The sequence below is a fragment of the Ranitomeya variabilis genome, chromosome 6 (assembly GCF_051348905.1).
Source record: "Ranitomeya variabilis isolate aRanVar5 chromosome 6, aRanVar5.hap1, whole genome shotgun sequence".
In the NCBI taxonomy this organism is placed as follows: Eukaryota; Metazoa; Chordata; class Amphibia; order Anura; family Dendrobatidae; genus Ranitomeya; species Ranitomeya variabilis.
Window position 1 is genome coordinate 63,518,924 of NC_135237.1, and position 16,253 is coordinate 63,535,176.

Consider the following 16,253-nt stretch of genomic DNA (forward strand, 5'->3'; position numbering starts at 1 on the left):
GACCAGGGAATACTGGTTTTGTGCTTTTAGGAGGAGAGCATACTGTTCATGTGCCTTTAGGAGCAGGGGATGCTGGTCATGTGTCTTTAAGAACCAGGGCCTACTGGTCATGTGCCTTTAAAAACCCGGGCCTACTGGTCATGTGCCTCTAAGACCAGGGCATGCTGGTCATGTGCCTTTAAGACCAGGGCCTACTTGTCATGTGCCTTTAAGAGCCGGGCATACTGGTCACGTGCCTTTAAGACCAGAGCATACTGGTCATGTTCGTTTAAGACCAGGGTATACTGGTCATATGCCTTTAAGACCAGGACATACTGGTCATGTGCCTTTAAGACCAGGGCCTACTTGTCATGTGCCTTTAAGAGCAGGGCATACTGGTCACGTGCCTTTAAGACCAGGGCATGCTGGTCATATGCCTTTAAGACCGGGGCATTTTTCAAGGATTACGCCAGAAGTGAAGCCCCTTGAGGGGAACCAGGTACTCTGGGAAGAGCCGGGATCGGCGGCGGCGGAGGGCTCCTGAGCTGATTTGAACTAAGTACTCTGGGAAAGGTGACCGGCTTCCGGCTGGTCATGACTTAAAGGTTCCCCAGTTTAAAAGGGCACATGACCAGCATTCTCTGCTTTTTAAGACCAAGGAATGCTGGTCATGTGTTTTTACAAAGCCAGGGAAAACTGGACATGTCCCTGTAAGCCCAGCGACTACTGGGCATGCGTCTTTAAGACCAGGGAAAGCGGTCATGTACCCTTAAGACCCGTGCCTTTAAGACCAGAGCTTGCTGGACAACCAGAGATTGCAGGTCTTAAGTATTAAAAACAGGGAACGCTAGTCCCTTTATGCTGCCGGGGTGCGTGCGGGGGAGGGGTGCGGAGGGAGGATTCTCCTTACCGAGATTCTGGGTCCCCCCGTCTGGAATAGCGGTCTTCAGTGCTGAATACCGCCGGTGCGATGCAGCAGCCACTTCCGGATGAGCTCGTGTCCGGAGATGGCAGGAGGAAGAAGATGGCAGCCGAGAATAGAGCTCTTGTCCTGAATGAGAGGCGCCTGAATAGGGGGGCGGAGCCTGAAGTGCGGCCTAGCAGGGGCGGAGTTCCGGGTTGTGGCCTACACAAACCCGAAGCCGGGGGCTAAATTTTTGAAGCCAGCCGGCACCGAATGAGGGAAAAACCGCCGGTTGCGCAGAGCCCTCCAACCGCTCGAGTCCCGGCACTTACCCCAGTATGCAGCTCTGTTCAGCAGGTCAGAAGGTAGAAAAAGATCCTGTGCTATTGCTGCTGTTTGGACGGTGCAGGGATAAGAAAAGTCCTCAATCCATCGTCCCTTTGAAGGGAGGTGGAGAGGAACCGTCCGCCTCCTTGTACCATCCGCTTTTAATAGTGGTGGTGCAGTGGGGGCTGCTCGGACGCCACCCTGGAAAGTGCTTCTGAACAGCCGAGGGTAAAACCTGTTGGGCAGGGCTGAATGTCTGGCAATAGGCCTGGCTGCAGAAGAGGATACTGGAGGTGACACTCCAGTGCTCGTCTGATAAGGGAGGGGGAGATCGGTGCCCTTGAAGGGGCCCATCGCCCCTAGAATCAGCTCAGGCAGTGGCTTCCCACGTTGCAGGAGAGGATACGGAAAGGTGAAACTCCCGTGCTCGCCTGTTGTTGGTTCGGGGAGATCGGAACATAAAAGAATCCGTCGCCCCATTCGTCCGTTGTAAAGGTATAAAGAGTTTTGGGGTCTGAATAGCAGACCAGTCCGTGTTCCTCCTACGGACACTAAGCAAGAACTGGTTAGCTGAGAGCCAGCAGGAGGGTGTATACCGCAGGGGAGGAGCTGAGAGCCAGCAGGAGGGTGTATACTGCAGGGGAGGAGCTGAGAGCCAGCAGGAGGGTGTATACTGCAGAGGAGGAGCTGAGAGCCAGCAGGAGGGTGTACACTGCAGGGGAGGAGCTGAGAGCCAGCAGGAGGGTGTATACTGCAGGGGAGGAGCTGAGAGCCAGCAGGAGGGGGTATACTGCAGGGGAGGAGCTGAGAGCCAGCAGGAGGGTGTATACCGCAGGGGAGGAGCTGAGAGCCAGCAGGAGGGTGTATACTGCAGGGGAGGAGCTGAGAGCCAGCAGGAGGGGGTATACTGCAGGGGAGGAGCTGAGAGCCAGCAGGAGGGTGTATACTGCAGGGGAGGAGCTGAGAGCCAGCAGGAGGGTGTATACTGCAGAGGAGGAGCTGAGAGCCAGCAGGAGGGGGTATACTGCAGAGGAGGAGCTGAGAGCCAGCAGGAGGGTGTACACTGCAGGGGAGGAGCTGAGAGCCAGCAGGAGGGTGTATACCGCAGGGGAGGAGCTGAGAGCCAGCAGGAGGGTGTATACTGCAGGGGAGGAGCTGAGAGCCAGCAGGAGGGGGTATACTGCAGGGGAGGAGCTGAGAGCCAGCAGGAGGGTGTATACCGCAGGGGAGGAGCTGAGAGCCAGCAGGAGGGTGTATACTGCAGGGGAGGAGCTGAGAGCCAGCAGGAGGGGGTATACTGCAGGGGAGGAGCTGAGAGCCAGCAGGAGGGTGTATACTGCAGGGGAGGAGCTGAGAGCCAGCAGGAGGGTGTATACCGCAGGGGAGGAGCTGAGAGCCAGCAGGAGGGTGTATACCGCAGGGGAGGAGCTGAGAGCCAGCAGGAGGGGGTATACTGCAGGGGAGGAGCTGAGAGCCAGCAGGAGGGGGTATACTGCAGAGGAGGAGCTGAGAGCCAGCAGGAGGGGGTATACTGCAGAGGAGGAGCTGAGAGCCAGCAGGAGGGTGTACACTGCAGGGGAGGAGCTGAGAGCCAGCAGGAGGGTGTATACCGCAGGGGAGGAGCTGAGAGCCAGCAGGAGGGGGTATACTGCAGGGGAGGAGCTGAGAGCCAGCAGGAGGGTGTATACCGCAGGGGAGGAGCTGAGAGCCAGCAGGAGGGGGTATACTGCAGAGGAGGAGAGAACTTTCTTTGTATCACTTAGTGTCAGCCTCCTAGTGGCAGCAGCATACACCACGGGCTGTGTCCACCAATGAGGCGAAGGAAAAATGACTTTTATACATTTCCTGCCATACCTCTATCGAGTCAGGGAAGTATGTCTTCTCCCCCTGACTCAACCGCCTCGCAGCCGTCCATCATCCCCCATTTTGCCTCCGGGCGCCACCTCCTCTCTTTGTTGTGTCTTCACTGGCGCCTTCGTGTAGCGGAGGCCTCAGATCCCGCCCTGCAGTGTGTTATGATGTATTCACGCTGCGGGGCTGGGAATCTGGTGCCTGCGCAGTGGAGCGGGTCACCGTGCTCCATTGAAGATAGTGCCGATGTCTCGCGAGATTTATGAAGTCTCGTGAGACTTCAGCACTATCTTCAATGGAGCACTAGAGGTATGGCGGGAAACTTATAAAAGTCATTATTTCAGCGTTCCTAGGGATAATAAACATAAGTGCCACCTTCACAGAATGCAGCCTTAGTGCTGCTGAAGGTGGCTCCTTTACTTTAATAAGCCCTGGGGGGTGACAGGCTCGCTTTAAGGAATTTTACAAGCATGTGTGGCACTAATGATAATGCCTCCTCCCCAGCTCCACCCATTCCGGCGGAACTGATTCAATCTGACGTGAAGATGCCAAAAGTCACAAAATTTGTGACTTTACAAAGCTTTTACATAAGCTTTCTGGCATAAAAGCTTTGATGAAATCATCCTTATTTCTATTAAGTTTGTACACAATCGGGCAGAAGATCACTGCTTCTGTCTGCTGAGCAGCCCACTACTCTTTCAGTGATATCTGGGGTACTCAGCATCCAGAACCACACTGACCTGCTACCTGTTAGATAGTACTTACATAGTAAATGAGAGATACTCTATAAGTGTGCAAGGTACTGCAATGAGGCTTCACAAACCTCAATCGGGCCATCTGCACCTCTACACGTACATAACGTGAATAACACATGACAAAGAAGATCGATCAGCCGGATTCTAACCATCCTCACTGAAGAAGTGGCTGGGCACTTTAATTATAGGATAAGTATTAGTTTAAATTTCTGCTAACATGCAATAGAAACATGAAAAAATGTTTGAACTGTGGAGGCCCCAAGTATTGAAAATCCCCCACAAGTCACTAAAATGATGGGGTGGTGAGGAATCAGACTGCTGTAATAGAAGAGGGAAAAAATCCAGCAATCTCAAATAGAAAAAATATATGTCAAAACTTCATATTTAATGAATAAAAAAAAAAATCCATCATGAAAGAGGATGAAACGGTGGAGTAAAAAAGAGGGTCTTTTCTGTTTGAATGCTGCCAAGTATATATATGTATGTAAATTCCTTTACAGAAGAAAATGAATTTTAATCATTATTATAATTGACGTTACCTCCACAGACAACAGCGCCCTCCCCTGGATGCTGAGTCCACTTTTCTTCAAAATCTATTTCTTCAGTCTGAATTTCTCGGTCTACAGCATCTTCGTTGCACTGAACGTAAGCCTGAAATAATGGGATAAGTGGCTGAGACTTTTCATTATACTCACCGGCATTTCCTGGTGTTTACAGCATACACGTATATCACAAGTGCGGTATGAGCCTTCAATCATTTTTTTTTTTTTTTAGACCTGCTATTACTAAATACCTGCTTTGTATTGGTCTTTCCGAAATTCCGGATGTACATTTCATACTCTTTCACAGGAGGCAGATCCAATAATGAATAAGTGGAGGAAAAATCTAGGTCGATGAGTCGGAGGATTTCTAAGCTGCGTATTCTTAAGTAAAATAATAATATACAAATATATTAAATGTACAGCTGGAGACAATATAAAGCCAAAGTGGAAATTGTCTAATAGATTTGTACAGAGATTTAATCATTGCCTAGGAATCTGATAGCCAAGATTTTATTCAAAGCCAGACAATAATGCTGCATTTCCTGTCACCTTTCCAAACATATGCACTGCACCTAATTAGTAGAGGATCTCCTTAATTTTTTTTTTTAGTCTCTCTATGGGACTTTCACTTTTTTTTAATTTTGATCGCAGATATAATGCATCGCAGCTCTTCCCGTGCCGCTCAGCTGTCAGTAGAGGAGCTGCGGAGACACCATCACGTGTTTCTCAACGCAGGCAGTGAATAGCCAGGCCTTTCCCCGGGAAGGAACAACCAAGGGAAGGGCAGCATCCATCCAATAAAGGAAAACATCCAATAAAGGAAAACCACCTATGCCAAGCATGGTATCCATCCACAGACAGCTGTTTCGGGGTTTTTGCCCCTCATCAGTGTGGAGTAGGAAACTGGCTATCAGGAGCAGTGCCTAGTAGAAAGACTATAAAGGCACGGATGATTGACCTCGTGGAGACCAAAACATCCAACACTGCGGAGACACCATCACGTGTTTCTCAACGCAGTGATCCAGAACACTGCCCCCAAATATGCAAATGCAAGTAGAGGAGCTGCGGAGACACCATCACGTGTTTCTCAACGCAGGCAGTGAATAGCCAGGCCTTTCCCCGGGAAGGAACAACCAAGGGAAGGGCAGCATCCAATAAAGGAAAACATCCAATAAAGGAAAACCACCTATGCCAAGCATGGTATCCATCCACAGACAGCTATTTCGGGGGTTTTGCCCCTCATCAGTGTGGAGTAGGAAACTGGCTATCTGTGGATGGATACCATGCTTGGCATAGGTGGTTTTCCTTTATTGGATGTTTTCCTTTATTGGATGCTGCCCTTCCCTTGGTTGTTCCTTCCCGGGGAAAGGCCTGGCTATTCACTGCCTGCGTTGAGAAACACGTGATGGTGTCTCCGCAGCTCCTCTACTTGCATTTGCATATTTGGGGGCAGTGTTCTGGATCACTGCGTTGAGAAACACGTGATGGTGTCTCCGCAGTGTTGGATGTTTTGGTCTCCACGAGGTCATTCATCCGTGCCTTTATAGTCTTTCTACTAGGCACTGCTCCTGATAGCCAGTTTCCTACTCCACACTGATGAGGGGCAAAAACACCGAAACAGCTGTCTGTGGATGGATACCATGCTTGGCATAGGTGGTTTTCCTTTATTGGATGTTTTCCTTTATTGGATGGATGCTGCCCTTCCCTTGGTTGTTCCTTCCCGGGGAAAGGCCTGGCTATTCACTGCCTGCGTTGAGAAACACGTGATGGTGTCTCCGTAGCTCCTCTACTTGCATTTGCATATTTGGGGGCAGTGTTCTGGATCACTGCGTTGAGAAACACGTGATGGTGTCTCCGCAGTGTTGGATGTTTTGGTCTCCACGAGGTCAATCATCCGTGCCTTTATAGTCTTTCTACTAGGCACTGCTCCTGATAGCCAGTTTCCTACTCCACACTGATGAGGGGCAAAAACCCCGAAACAGCTGTCTGTGGATGGATACCATGCTTGGCATAGGTGGTTTTCCTTTATTGGATGTTTTCCTTTATTGGATGCTGCCCTTCCCTTGGTTGTTCCTTCCCGGGGAAAGGCCTGGCTATTCACTGCCTGTGTTGAGAAACACGTGATGGTGTCTCCGTAGCTCCTCTACTTGCATTTGCATATTTGGGGGCAGTGTTCTGGATCACTGCGTTGAGAAACACGTGATGGTGTCTCCGCAGTGTTGGATGTTTTGGTCTCCATGAGGTCAATCATCTGTGCCTTTATAGGCTCAGCTGTCAGTGACAGTCGGCACTGAGCTGTCACTGCGAGTTTACACGCAGCGACAGTTTAAAGTCAGGACGAACATAGCACGTCATGGTGCGGGATCTGACATGGTTTCTCACAGTTCTAGTGGTGACGTCATGAAGGTTACAGCAGTTCATCAGCCGGCTCACACTGAACTGAGAGTGGAACAGCTGCCAGTGACCGGCGGTAACACCTATGATGTTACCGCTCGCCAATGAAGCTGCGGCCCAAGCTCAGCTCAGTGTTCTGGATTCACGGCTGAGCGGTTGAATCATGCCACTGCTCAGCCATGTAATCGAGATGTAGCAGAGCTGGAGTTCTTCGTAGGACAAATGAATTGTCATCGGACAGGTGGGGAATATGGCGTTTTATTATTTTCATTTTTACAGCAATAAATTGGAAAAAGGAGATTTTTGTGTACTCACCGTAAAATCTCTTTCTCTTAGCCTCTAATTAGGGGACACAGGACCATGGGTGTTATGCTGCTGTCCACTAGGAGGCGACACTATGCATAATCTGAAAAAGATTAACTGTGGCTCCTCCTGTGCAGTATACACCCCTGGACGGCATCAGCCTTCTCCAGTTTTGTGCAAAAGCAGTAGGAGGAACGTAACATGAATAACATAATTATGCCTGTAAGAAGGCAACTATGTACGAGCTCAAGAAACAATATGAGAACTCAACAGTTACAACAGCCCGGAAAGGGCAACAGGGTGGGAGCTGTGTCCCCCAATTAGAGGCTAAGAGAAAGAGATTTTACGGTGAGTACACAAAAATCTCCTTTACTCTGTCGCCTCATTGGGGGACACAGGACCATGGGAAGTCCTAAAGCAGTCCCTGGGTGGGAAGCAATGGACGAATATTGTGCAGACAGGCCCGTACACTTAGGGCACCACCGCCTGCAGGACACGTCTACCTAGGCTCGCGTCCGCTGAGGACTGGGTATGAACCCTGTAGTGTTTAGTAAACGTGTGTAAGCTAGTCCAAGTGGCCGCCTTACACACTTGTTGTGCCGAAGCCTGGTGCCGAATGGCCCAGGAGGCCCCTACCGCCCGTGTAGAGTGTGCCGTAATACCGGCTGGAAGAGGAGAATTCTTAAGGCAGTACGCCTCTTGTATGGTGGATTTGATCCACCTGGCAAGAGTAGCTTGGAAGCTGGCATACCCTTGTGGCCGCCTTCCGGAAGGAGGAAAAGGGAATCAGACCTCCGGAAAGACGCAGTCCTAGACACGTATATACGCAAAGCCCTGACAAGGTCCAGCGTATGCAGAGCCTTCTCCACTCTATGAACCGGAACCGGACAAAGGGATGGTAGTGAAATTTCCTCATTGAGGTGGAAGTCGGACACAACCTTCGGAAGGAAGGATGGGACCGTACAAAGAACTACCTTGTCCTGGTGAAATGCCAGGAAAGGCCGTCTGCAGGAGAGTGCTGTCAGTTCAGACACCCTGCGTAGCGAGGTGATTGCCACCAGGAAAACCACCTTCTGGGAAAGAAGGCGGAGCGGGACCTCCTTAAGGGGTTCGAAGGGTGGTTCCTGCAATGCTGTCAGGACCAGGTTGAGGTCCCACGTTTCTAGTGGTCGTCTGTAGGGGGGAACCAATTGGGAAACCCCCTGAAGGAAAGTCCTTACTTGCGGCTTGGTAGCAATGCGCTTTTGGAAAAGCACTGAGAGGGCTGACACCTGGCTCTTAAGCGAGCCCAATGACAGCCTGGCCTCCAGACCCGATTGGAGAAAACCAAGTACTTTGGGTAGGGAATAAGGGAGTGGGATCTGGCCACGAGATTCGCACCAGGTAAAGAAAGCTTTCCAGGTACGGTAATAAATCTTGGCAGAGGCTGGTTTCCGTGCTCTGATCATGGTTCCAATGACATTTGTCGAGAGCCCTGCCTGGGTTAGAACCCAGGTCTCAAGGGCCACGCCGTCAAATTGAGAGCCCGAGTTCTGGTGGTAGAACGGCCCCTGTGATAGAAGATCGTGGCGGTCGGGGAGACGCCAGGGGGCTTCTGCTGTGAGTTGTACGATGTCGGCGTACCATGTGCGTCTGGGCCAGTCCGGTGCAATGAGGATGGTTGGAACTCCCTCTTGTTTGATCTTCCTCACCACTCTGGATATCAGGGGGAGAGGTGGAAAAATATACAGAAGCTGGAACTGAGTCCAGTCCTGAACCAGAGCGTCTGCTCCGAGCGACCGCGGATCGTGTGTTCTGGCAATGAAGTTGGAGACCTTGGCATTGAAATGGGATGCCATTAGGTCCACATCCGGGGTCCCCCAGCGGAGACAGATCTGTTGAAAAATTTCGGGATGGAGAGACCACTCTCCCGAGTCTATTCCTTGTCGGCTGAGGAAGTCTGCTTCCCAGTTGTCCACACCCGGAATGTGGACCGCCGAAAGAACCGACCCTGTGTCCTCCGCCCAGCGGAGGATATGTGACACTTCCTGCATCGCCTGGGTGCTGCGGGTCCCACCTTGATGATTCACATATGCCACAGCCGTGGCATTGTCCGACTGTATCCTGATGTGAGAGGCTGCCAGTAAGTGATGGAAGGCCCTCAATGCCAGAAGGATGGCACGAATTTCAAGGATGTTGATGGGCATGGTCGCTTCCGCTGGGGACCACTTGCCCTGTGCCCTGTGGTGTAGGTGCACCGCACCCCAACCCGTCAGACTCGCGTCGGTGGTCAGAAACTTCCATTGACCTGAGAGAAAGGATTTCCCCTTTGCTAGCGAGGTTGGCTTGAGCCACCAGTGCAGGGACCTCCTGGTTGACGACGTTAGCTGGAACTCCCTGTCGAGAGAGAAGGGATTCCTGTCCCAGGACTTGAGAATGGCTAGTTAGAGAGGTCTGAGGTGAAACTGGGCAAATGGGACGGCTTCTATTGCTGCTGCCATCTTGCCGAGGACTCTCATGGCAAAACGGAGAGATCGAGGGGGTTTGCGGAGGAGGGTGCGAACTGCTAGTCGGAGGGCCTGTGCCTTGTCCTTGGGAAGGAGCACTAGACCCCTGGAGGTGTTGAATAACATTCCCAGGAAGGTCAGGGACTGACTCGGGGTTGGTGATGACTTTTGTAGGTTGATTAACCAGCCCATGCGACTGAGAGTATCGGTTGTGAAGGAGACGCTGAGCTCGCAGTCCTTGAAGGTGGGAGCCTTGATGAGTAGATCGTCCAGGTATGGAACGACTACTATGCCTCTGGAATGCAGGACGTCCATGGTTGCTGCCATGACCTTGGTGAACACTCTGGGAGCCGTGGCGAGTCCAAAGGGGAGAGCCACGAATTGGTAGTGGTCCTGGCCTATTGCGAACCTGAGAAACCTCTGATGGGCAGGTGCAATGGGTATATGCAGGTATGCGTCTTGTATGTCTATGGAGGCGAGATATTCTCCCTTCTCCATGGACGCAATGATGGACCGAAGGGACTCCATGCGGAAGTGACGGACCCGTACATATTTGTTGAGCTGTTTTAGGTCTAGTATGGGCCGTACGCTGCCTCCCTTCTTGGGAACTATGAACAGATTGGAGTAGAACCCTCGGAAGCGGTCGGTCGTGGGTACCGGTACTATGACTCCTGATTGATAAAGCGAGGAGACCGCTTGGTGGTAGGCTCGAGCCTTGGCTGGCGGTTTTGGGGGGACAGAGAGGAAGAACCGGTCCGGTGGGTTGGAGGTGAAGTCTATTTTGTATCCGGAAGACACTAGTTCCATGACCCACCTGTCTTCTGTAATAGGCAGCCAGACTTGATGAAAGAGCAAAAGTCGGCCGCCTACTGGTGTGGTGTCTTCCGGAGTCTGTGAGTCATGAGGAAGAGAAAGTCTGAGATTTTCCTCCTCTGGGCTTAGACTGGCCTGCTTTTGACTGCCAGGTCTTGTCCGACCTTTGCGTCGATCGTGAGTTGTCCCTGCGTGGGGAACGGTTACGATTTTGTACTGGACGTGAGACGGACCAGCCGGAGGAATTCCGAAAGGATCGGAATCGAGTTTGGTTACGCTTCTTGTAAGTGCGTTTAGGTTTCAGTTGGGGAAGAGAAGTACTCTTACCCCCTGTGGCGTTGGATATCATAGTATCCAACTGTTCACCGAAAAGTCTCCCACTGAGGTAGGGGAGGTGCGTGAGGGACTTCTTTGAGGCTGCGTCCGCTTTCCATTCCCGCAGCCAGAGGATACGCCGAATCGTGATGGCGTTTGATGCTATCCCCGTGACTCCCTTTGCTGAATCCAGAGCTGCATGGAGCATGTAATCTGCTACAACTGCAATTTGAACAGCTTGGTCCGACAGTTCAGGAGCGGATGCTTGGAAGGCTTGTAAATTCTTTGCCCAGGCCAGGATGGCCTTGGCAGCCCAAACTGAGGCGAACGCGGGAGCCAGGGATGCCCCTGCTGCCTCGAAAATTGAACGAGCCATGCGTTCTACCTGCCGGTCTGCTGCGTCCCTGAGGGTTGAGCTATCTGGCAGTGAAAGGAGGGTCTGTGCTGCTAGCCTGGAGACTGGGGGATCCACTTCAGGTGGATCTGTCCATTCCTTGGTGTCCTTCTGTGGGAAGGGGTACCTCGCCTCCAGATATTTGCGATTAGCGAATTTTTTCTCAGGCTGTGAGAGCTGCTTTTTAAGGATCGCCTTAAACTCTGGGTGGTTAGAGAAAACCTTAGGCGGCTTCAGAGGTCCTTCAAAGGAAATCTTATGTTCTGGGGCCTCGGGTGGCGGATCAGAAATGTCCAGCACCCGATGGATGGACGATATTATGTCCTCAACTAGCGCTGTATTGCTAGGAGGGATTGGGATCAGGGACCCCTCCGTTTCTCTGTCCGAGTCAGAGTCGCAGATGTCTTCCGAATCCTGTGTATCACTGAGGCACCCCCTGCTGGGTGGGCTGGGGAGGAGGCCTTCTCTAGTTGGGGATTGCGGAGATCTGCATTGTCTGTCCCTGGAATGGGATGGTCTAGATGACCTGGAGCTACGGTGTCTCTCCCTGCTATGGGATGACGCAGATGGACTTGATCTATGGATCCGCTTGCGTCCTGACCTAGACGTGGATGTGCCAGGGTCATCTTGTTCCTGAGTCAAGCTCTCCCTTTGCTGGGTAACGGTCATAGCCGGGGCATGACCCTGCAGAGCCTGAAGCAATGTGGAAGTTAGGTTATCTATAGACTGCGTCATAGATTGCGATATCTGAGTGGCCCATTCCGGCGTGGCATTAGACACCGAGGCATTGGCAGGGGCTTCTTGAGGCTGTGACACATTAGTTTGTATACAGTTCTGACAATGCGGGTACGTGCTACTACTGGGGAGAGCGGTCCCGCAGGCTGTGCAGAATGCATAATAGCAGTTCTGCCTGGTTCTCTTGGACCTTGAGCCCTGCATAGTGCACAAAGTGCAGAGGTGCTGCCAGCAGATGGACCTTACAGGGGTAGAGAACCTACAGGGGAGCCTTATAGGTAATATGGATTCACAGCTGAGTAAAAAGAACCCAGCTGTGATCTTACCCCACCAGTGTGCTCCTAGGTCAAGCGCCGAAGATCCACAGTCCTGTGCCCCCCGGAGACTGGCTGCCTGGTCCTGGTCCTGCAGACCGGGAGATGCAGGGTTAATCTGCAGCCGAAAATGGCTGCAGAGACAGAGAAGAGAGGAGGAGAAGGGGGCGGAGAGCTGGAAAAAGGCGGCAAGGCTGTGTAAAAACGCGCCCTTTCTGTCTCGATCCGCCCCCTGTATGACACGGTAGAGTGTCATATTTGTCATCCGGGGGGCGGGCCGGGGGGTGGAGAGGAGGCTGTGGCTTCAGCTAGGCCGAAGCCGGGGCCTAAAGTAGATGCCTGAGGCCCAGAAGGGCTCCAGGCCGGCGCGAAAGTCCGGGAGGGGGTCGGATCTGAACCGGACCCCTCCAGATTTAAAGGCAGGATAGCGGTGGGGCTGTAAGCGAGAGGGGAGCCCTGTGAGGGGTCCCCCTGAGGCAGTTAGAGCTGGTGCTGCCGCAGAGACAGGGACGCAGGGAGCCCTGTGTCTGTATGTGCCATGCCTGCCTGCACTCCCCCCGGCCCCAACAGGAGCCCGCAGCTGGGCTGGGGTCCCTGGATGCAGGCGCAGTGTGCTGGCCCATTGCTGGGAGCTGTAGGATGCTGCCTGTACAGGCCCTACCTGAGGTGTCTGAACCTAATACCCCCAGAGGGGGATAGGGAGGGTGCTTGTCACCTTCAGGGGCCTTTATCCTCGCCTCGACCTCAACCCAGAAACCAAAAGGAATTGGGGAAGGAGGGGGGGTCTCGACTTCGAACCAGCACCCGAGGGGCTGGGGAAGGAGCAGCATGGGGAATAGCCATCTCAACTTCAACTGGGCACCCCATAATAGGGGGCCGAGGAAGGAGCCATGCCGGGAGTCTCACAGGAGACCCTCTTTTCTTCATCTGTAATCCCGTCGGAAAACGGAGTAAAAATCTTTTAGGTGTGCCTCCTTTGCGACACTAAGCAAAAACTGGAGAAGGCTGATGCCGTCCAGGGGTGTATACTGCACAGGAGGAGCCACAGTTAATCTTTTTCAGATTATGCATAGTGTCGCCTCCTAGTGGACAGCAGCATAACACCCATGGTCCTGTGTCCCCCAATGAGGCGACAGAGTAAAGAGGGTGGGGAGTGTTTATGACAAATAAAGGAGTCTGTGTCTTTCTTTTAATTAAAAGGACTTTATTCTGGTTGTAGTTTTTAGAATATGTCTATGGGTTTAGTAATGGTGGTATTTTATAGATGCCTCTCCATTACTAACCCCTGGGCTTGATGTCAGCGGCCATAAAACAGCTAACATCAACCCCAACCCTATTACTCCACTTGCCACTGCACCAGGGCAAGTGGGAAGAGCGAGGCCAAGTGTCAGATTTGGCGCATCTTATGGATGCACCATTTCTGGGGCAGTTGAGGGCCAACGTTGGTAACTGATGTTTCCCTCCCTGGGCAATATCCCTGACCCCTTCCCAGGCTATTAATATTAGCCAGCAGTGGTCTGTTTAGCCTTTGCTGGTTGGAATTTATAGGTGGACCCAGAGTCATTTTTTTTCTGGGGTCCTCCATAAACTAACTAGTAAAGATTAAGCAAACAGCTGTGAGCTGCTATTGATAGCCTGGGAACCTTTTTGGATATTGTCTCCTCTCCCAGATTATTAATATCAGCCCCCAGCCGTGGGCTTTCCCTCTCCTGGTAATTAAAATTACGTGGACGGCCACAGCATTTTATTCTTTTCAGTTATTTATTTTACACACGACGTACACAGCGGGTGCTGAACACAACTCATCATTGTCACCTCTCAGGCGACAATAATGAGAGTTGCTTTCCGCACCAGGCGCTTGGCAACAGCGCAAACTGTACTGCTTTTCCCATGCGTCAGTACGTGTCACACTGATGACACACGGATTTCATCCCTAATACGGGCTCCCCCTCACTACTGCGGGCTCCCCTCCCAAATATGGGGCTCCCCCTCCCCAAACTACAGGGCTCCCTCCCCCCTACTACGGGCTCCCTCTTTCTACTACATGCTCCCTCTTCCTACTATGGGCTCCCACTCCCAACTATGGACTCCCCCTCCCTACTACGGAATCCTCCTCCCTACTACGGACTCCCTCTTCCTACTACGGTCTCCCTACTATGTGCTCCCCCTCCCTACTATGGTCTCCCTCTCCCTACTACGGTCTCCCTCTCCCTACTACGGTCTCCCTCTCCCTACTACGGTCTCCCTCTCCCTACTATGGGCTCCCCCTCACTTCTACGGGCTCCATCCCCCAACTACGGGCTCCCCCTCTCTACTATGGGCTCCCCCTCTATACTATCTCTACCACTGTCTCCCTCTACCTACTACGGTCTCCCTCTCCATACTACGGTCTCCCTCTCCAAACTACAGTCTCCCTCTCCCTACTATGGGCTCCCTCTCCCTACTATAGGCTCCCTCTGTCTATCATGGGCTGCCACTCCCAACTACGGGCTTTCTCTCCCAACTATGCAAGGTGAATTTTGCAAAGAGACCCGTTTTCTTACAGTCATTTTTTACCAGGATCACAGTCATAGTTATATAGTCTTCTTCACTCTCAAACTATTTGGTTAACAGTCATAAATACATACTTCTGCTTGTTTGAGATTTGGCCACTAACTTGACGCTTTTTTGCAGATCCAAAATCTATAAATGTTCCTCGCTGAGACCTCCTTCTTGGAGTGGAATTTCGCCCTACAAATACAGATAAGAACGTTTTGAGTACAATATTCAAAAACTGTCTGCACTGTTTGACACACTAGTAGCAAACTATAAAACTCTAACAATGGGGATTCATGATTTTGACAAGAGTTATTTATGGTGCATGTGTGTTAGTTGTTAGGAACAGCAACCGATTTGCTGTAAACGGTTTTCATTTTTGTCATGCTGGCATCAAATTTTATATAGTAAGTCGCCTTGACGAAAATATTGTAAATGAAGATTTACGCTAGCTAAGGAACTGCAAACATTGCAATAATTATTTGCATAATTAAAAATGGAGCTACAAAACAAGATGACATATTGTGCACTTCAGAATGGTTCCCGGGAGAGCAGTGTAAGGTCTACAAGACTTTCTGCACCTGAACAACATGGCATTTTTAATAAGCCATGTGAATGTGAAGACAATGTTAATAGGAAAATCCCTTTAAGGCAGAGGAGCACTACCTACGCCCAGGGGACCACTTGCAGCTCTTGAGATTCTGTACAGTCCTCAATTTTCTGGTCACTCACATGCTTCTCTGGTGGCTGCTTACAAGCATTGTTCACATCAAAGAGAAGAGTAGTCGTGCTTGGGTGGAATTGGGGTTGATATTTCTGGTGCACTGTGTGACTATTTGTAGGAGCCCCCATATAGAGAGGATAGAGCACCCTACTCCTTTCTAGGGAGCCAAACATCACTCATCTGGAGTGGCCATTTGCGAGTACTGTTCTCTTTAGTGAAGCTTGATGTAGTTTTATGTACATAAACTACAATGAACAATGCTGTATCCATGATCGCTTCCTTTTTGGAGCACAGATGAGATGATGAGTGGAAGTCCAGGAAATGGACTCTGCACCTATTTTATGGCATAAAATTCCAGGTATTTTTTTCAGCCCTCTGACAATGTTGTGCATCCCTGCTTGAAGGTGACCAAAATTAAAGCAGCAACCCCTCCCCCCCCCCTTAAAAAAAAAAAAAAAAAAATCAACCTTCAGTGCTTGGATCATCATCATCCTGAGGACCGCGGTGTCTATATGCAGATGGGATGGCCGTTACGCTTTCATTCTCCAGGAGCATGGCTTTCTGAATCTCCTCTACTTCAGCATTTTTGGAGATTTCTCTGGGTTCCAGTGTTTTGTCTGCAGTCTTCTCCTCTTCACTTCCATCTTCGAAATCATCATCGTAATCCTGAAAAAAAAGAGGTATGTTCACGAGTAATAGAGCAGAAACAATTTAAATGACCTTTTTATATATCTCAACTTTTTGGCTTTTATAACGTGTTATTGTAACATAATTTGGTAAAACACAAACACATTTAAAAAGAGTTTGCCACTGCTGGCCCACCATTGTTAATGACTTCAAAGCTTTACTAAAATAAAGACAATGCATGCTCCGGTGATGGTG

General features: G+C 51.0%; 1 protein-coding gene across 3 annotated transcripts in view; it reads right to left on the reverse strand.

The window, feature by feature from the left end:
- Positions 1–16,253, reverse strand: part of DYNC2I1 (dynein 2 intermediate chain 1) — a 120,410-nt gene that overhangs the window by 46,014 nt on the left and 58,143 nt on the right. For all 3 annotated transcript variants that reach the window (XM_077268563.1, XM_077268562.1, XM_077268565.1), the window contains exons 8-11: positions 15,839–16,037; positions 14,740–14,842; positions 4,610–4,739; positions 4,356–4,467 (exon numbers count right to left, since the gene is read on the reverse strand). In XM_077268563.1, coding sequence (XP_077124678.1) covers positions 4,356–4,467; positions 4,610–4,739; positions 14,740–14,842; positions 15,839–16,037 — 544 coding nt within the window. The remainder of the gene's footprint in view (positions 1–4,355; positions 4,468–4,609; positions 4,740–14,739; positions 14,843–15,838; positions 16,038–16,253) is intronic.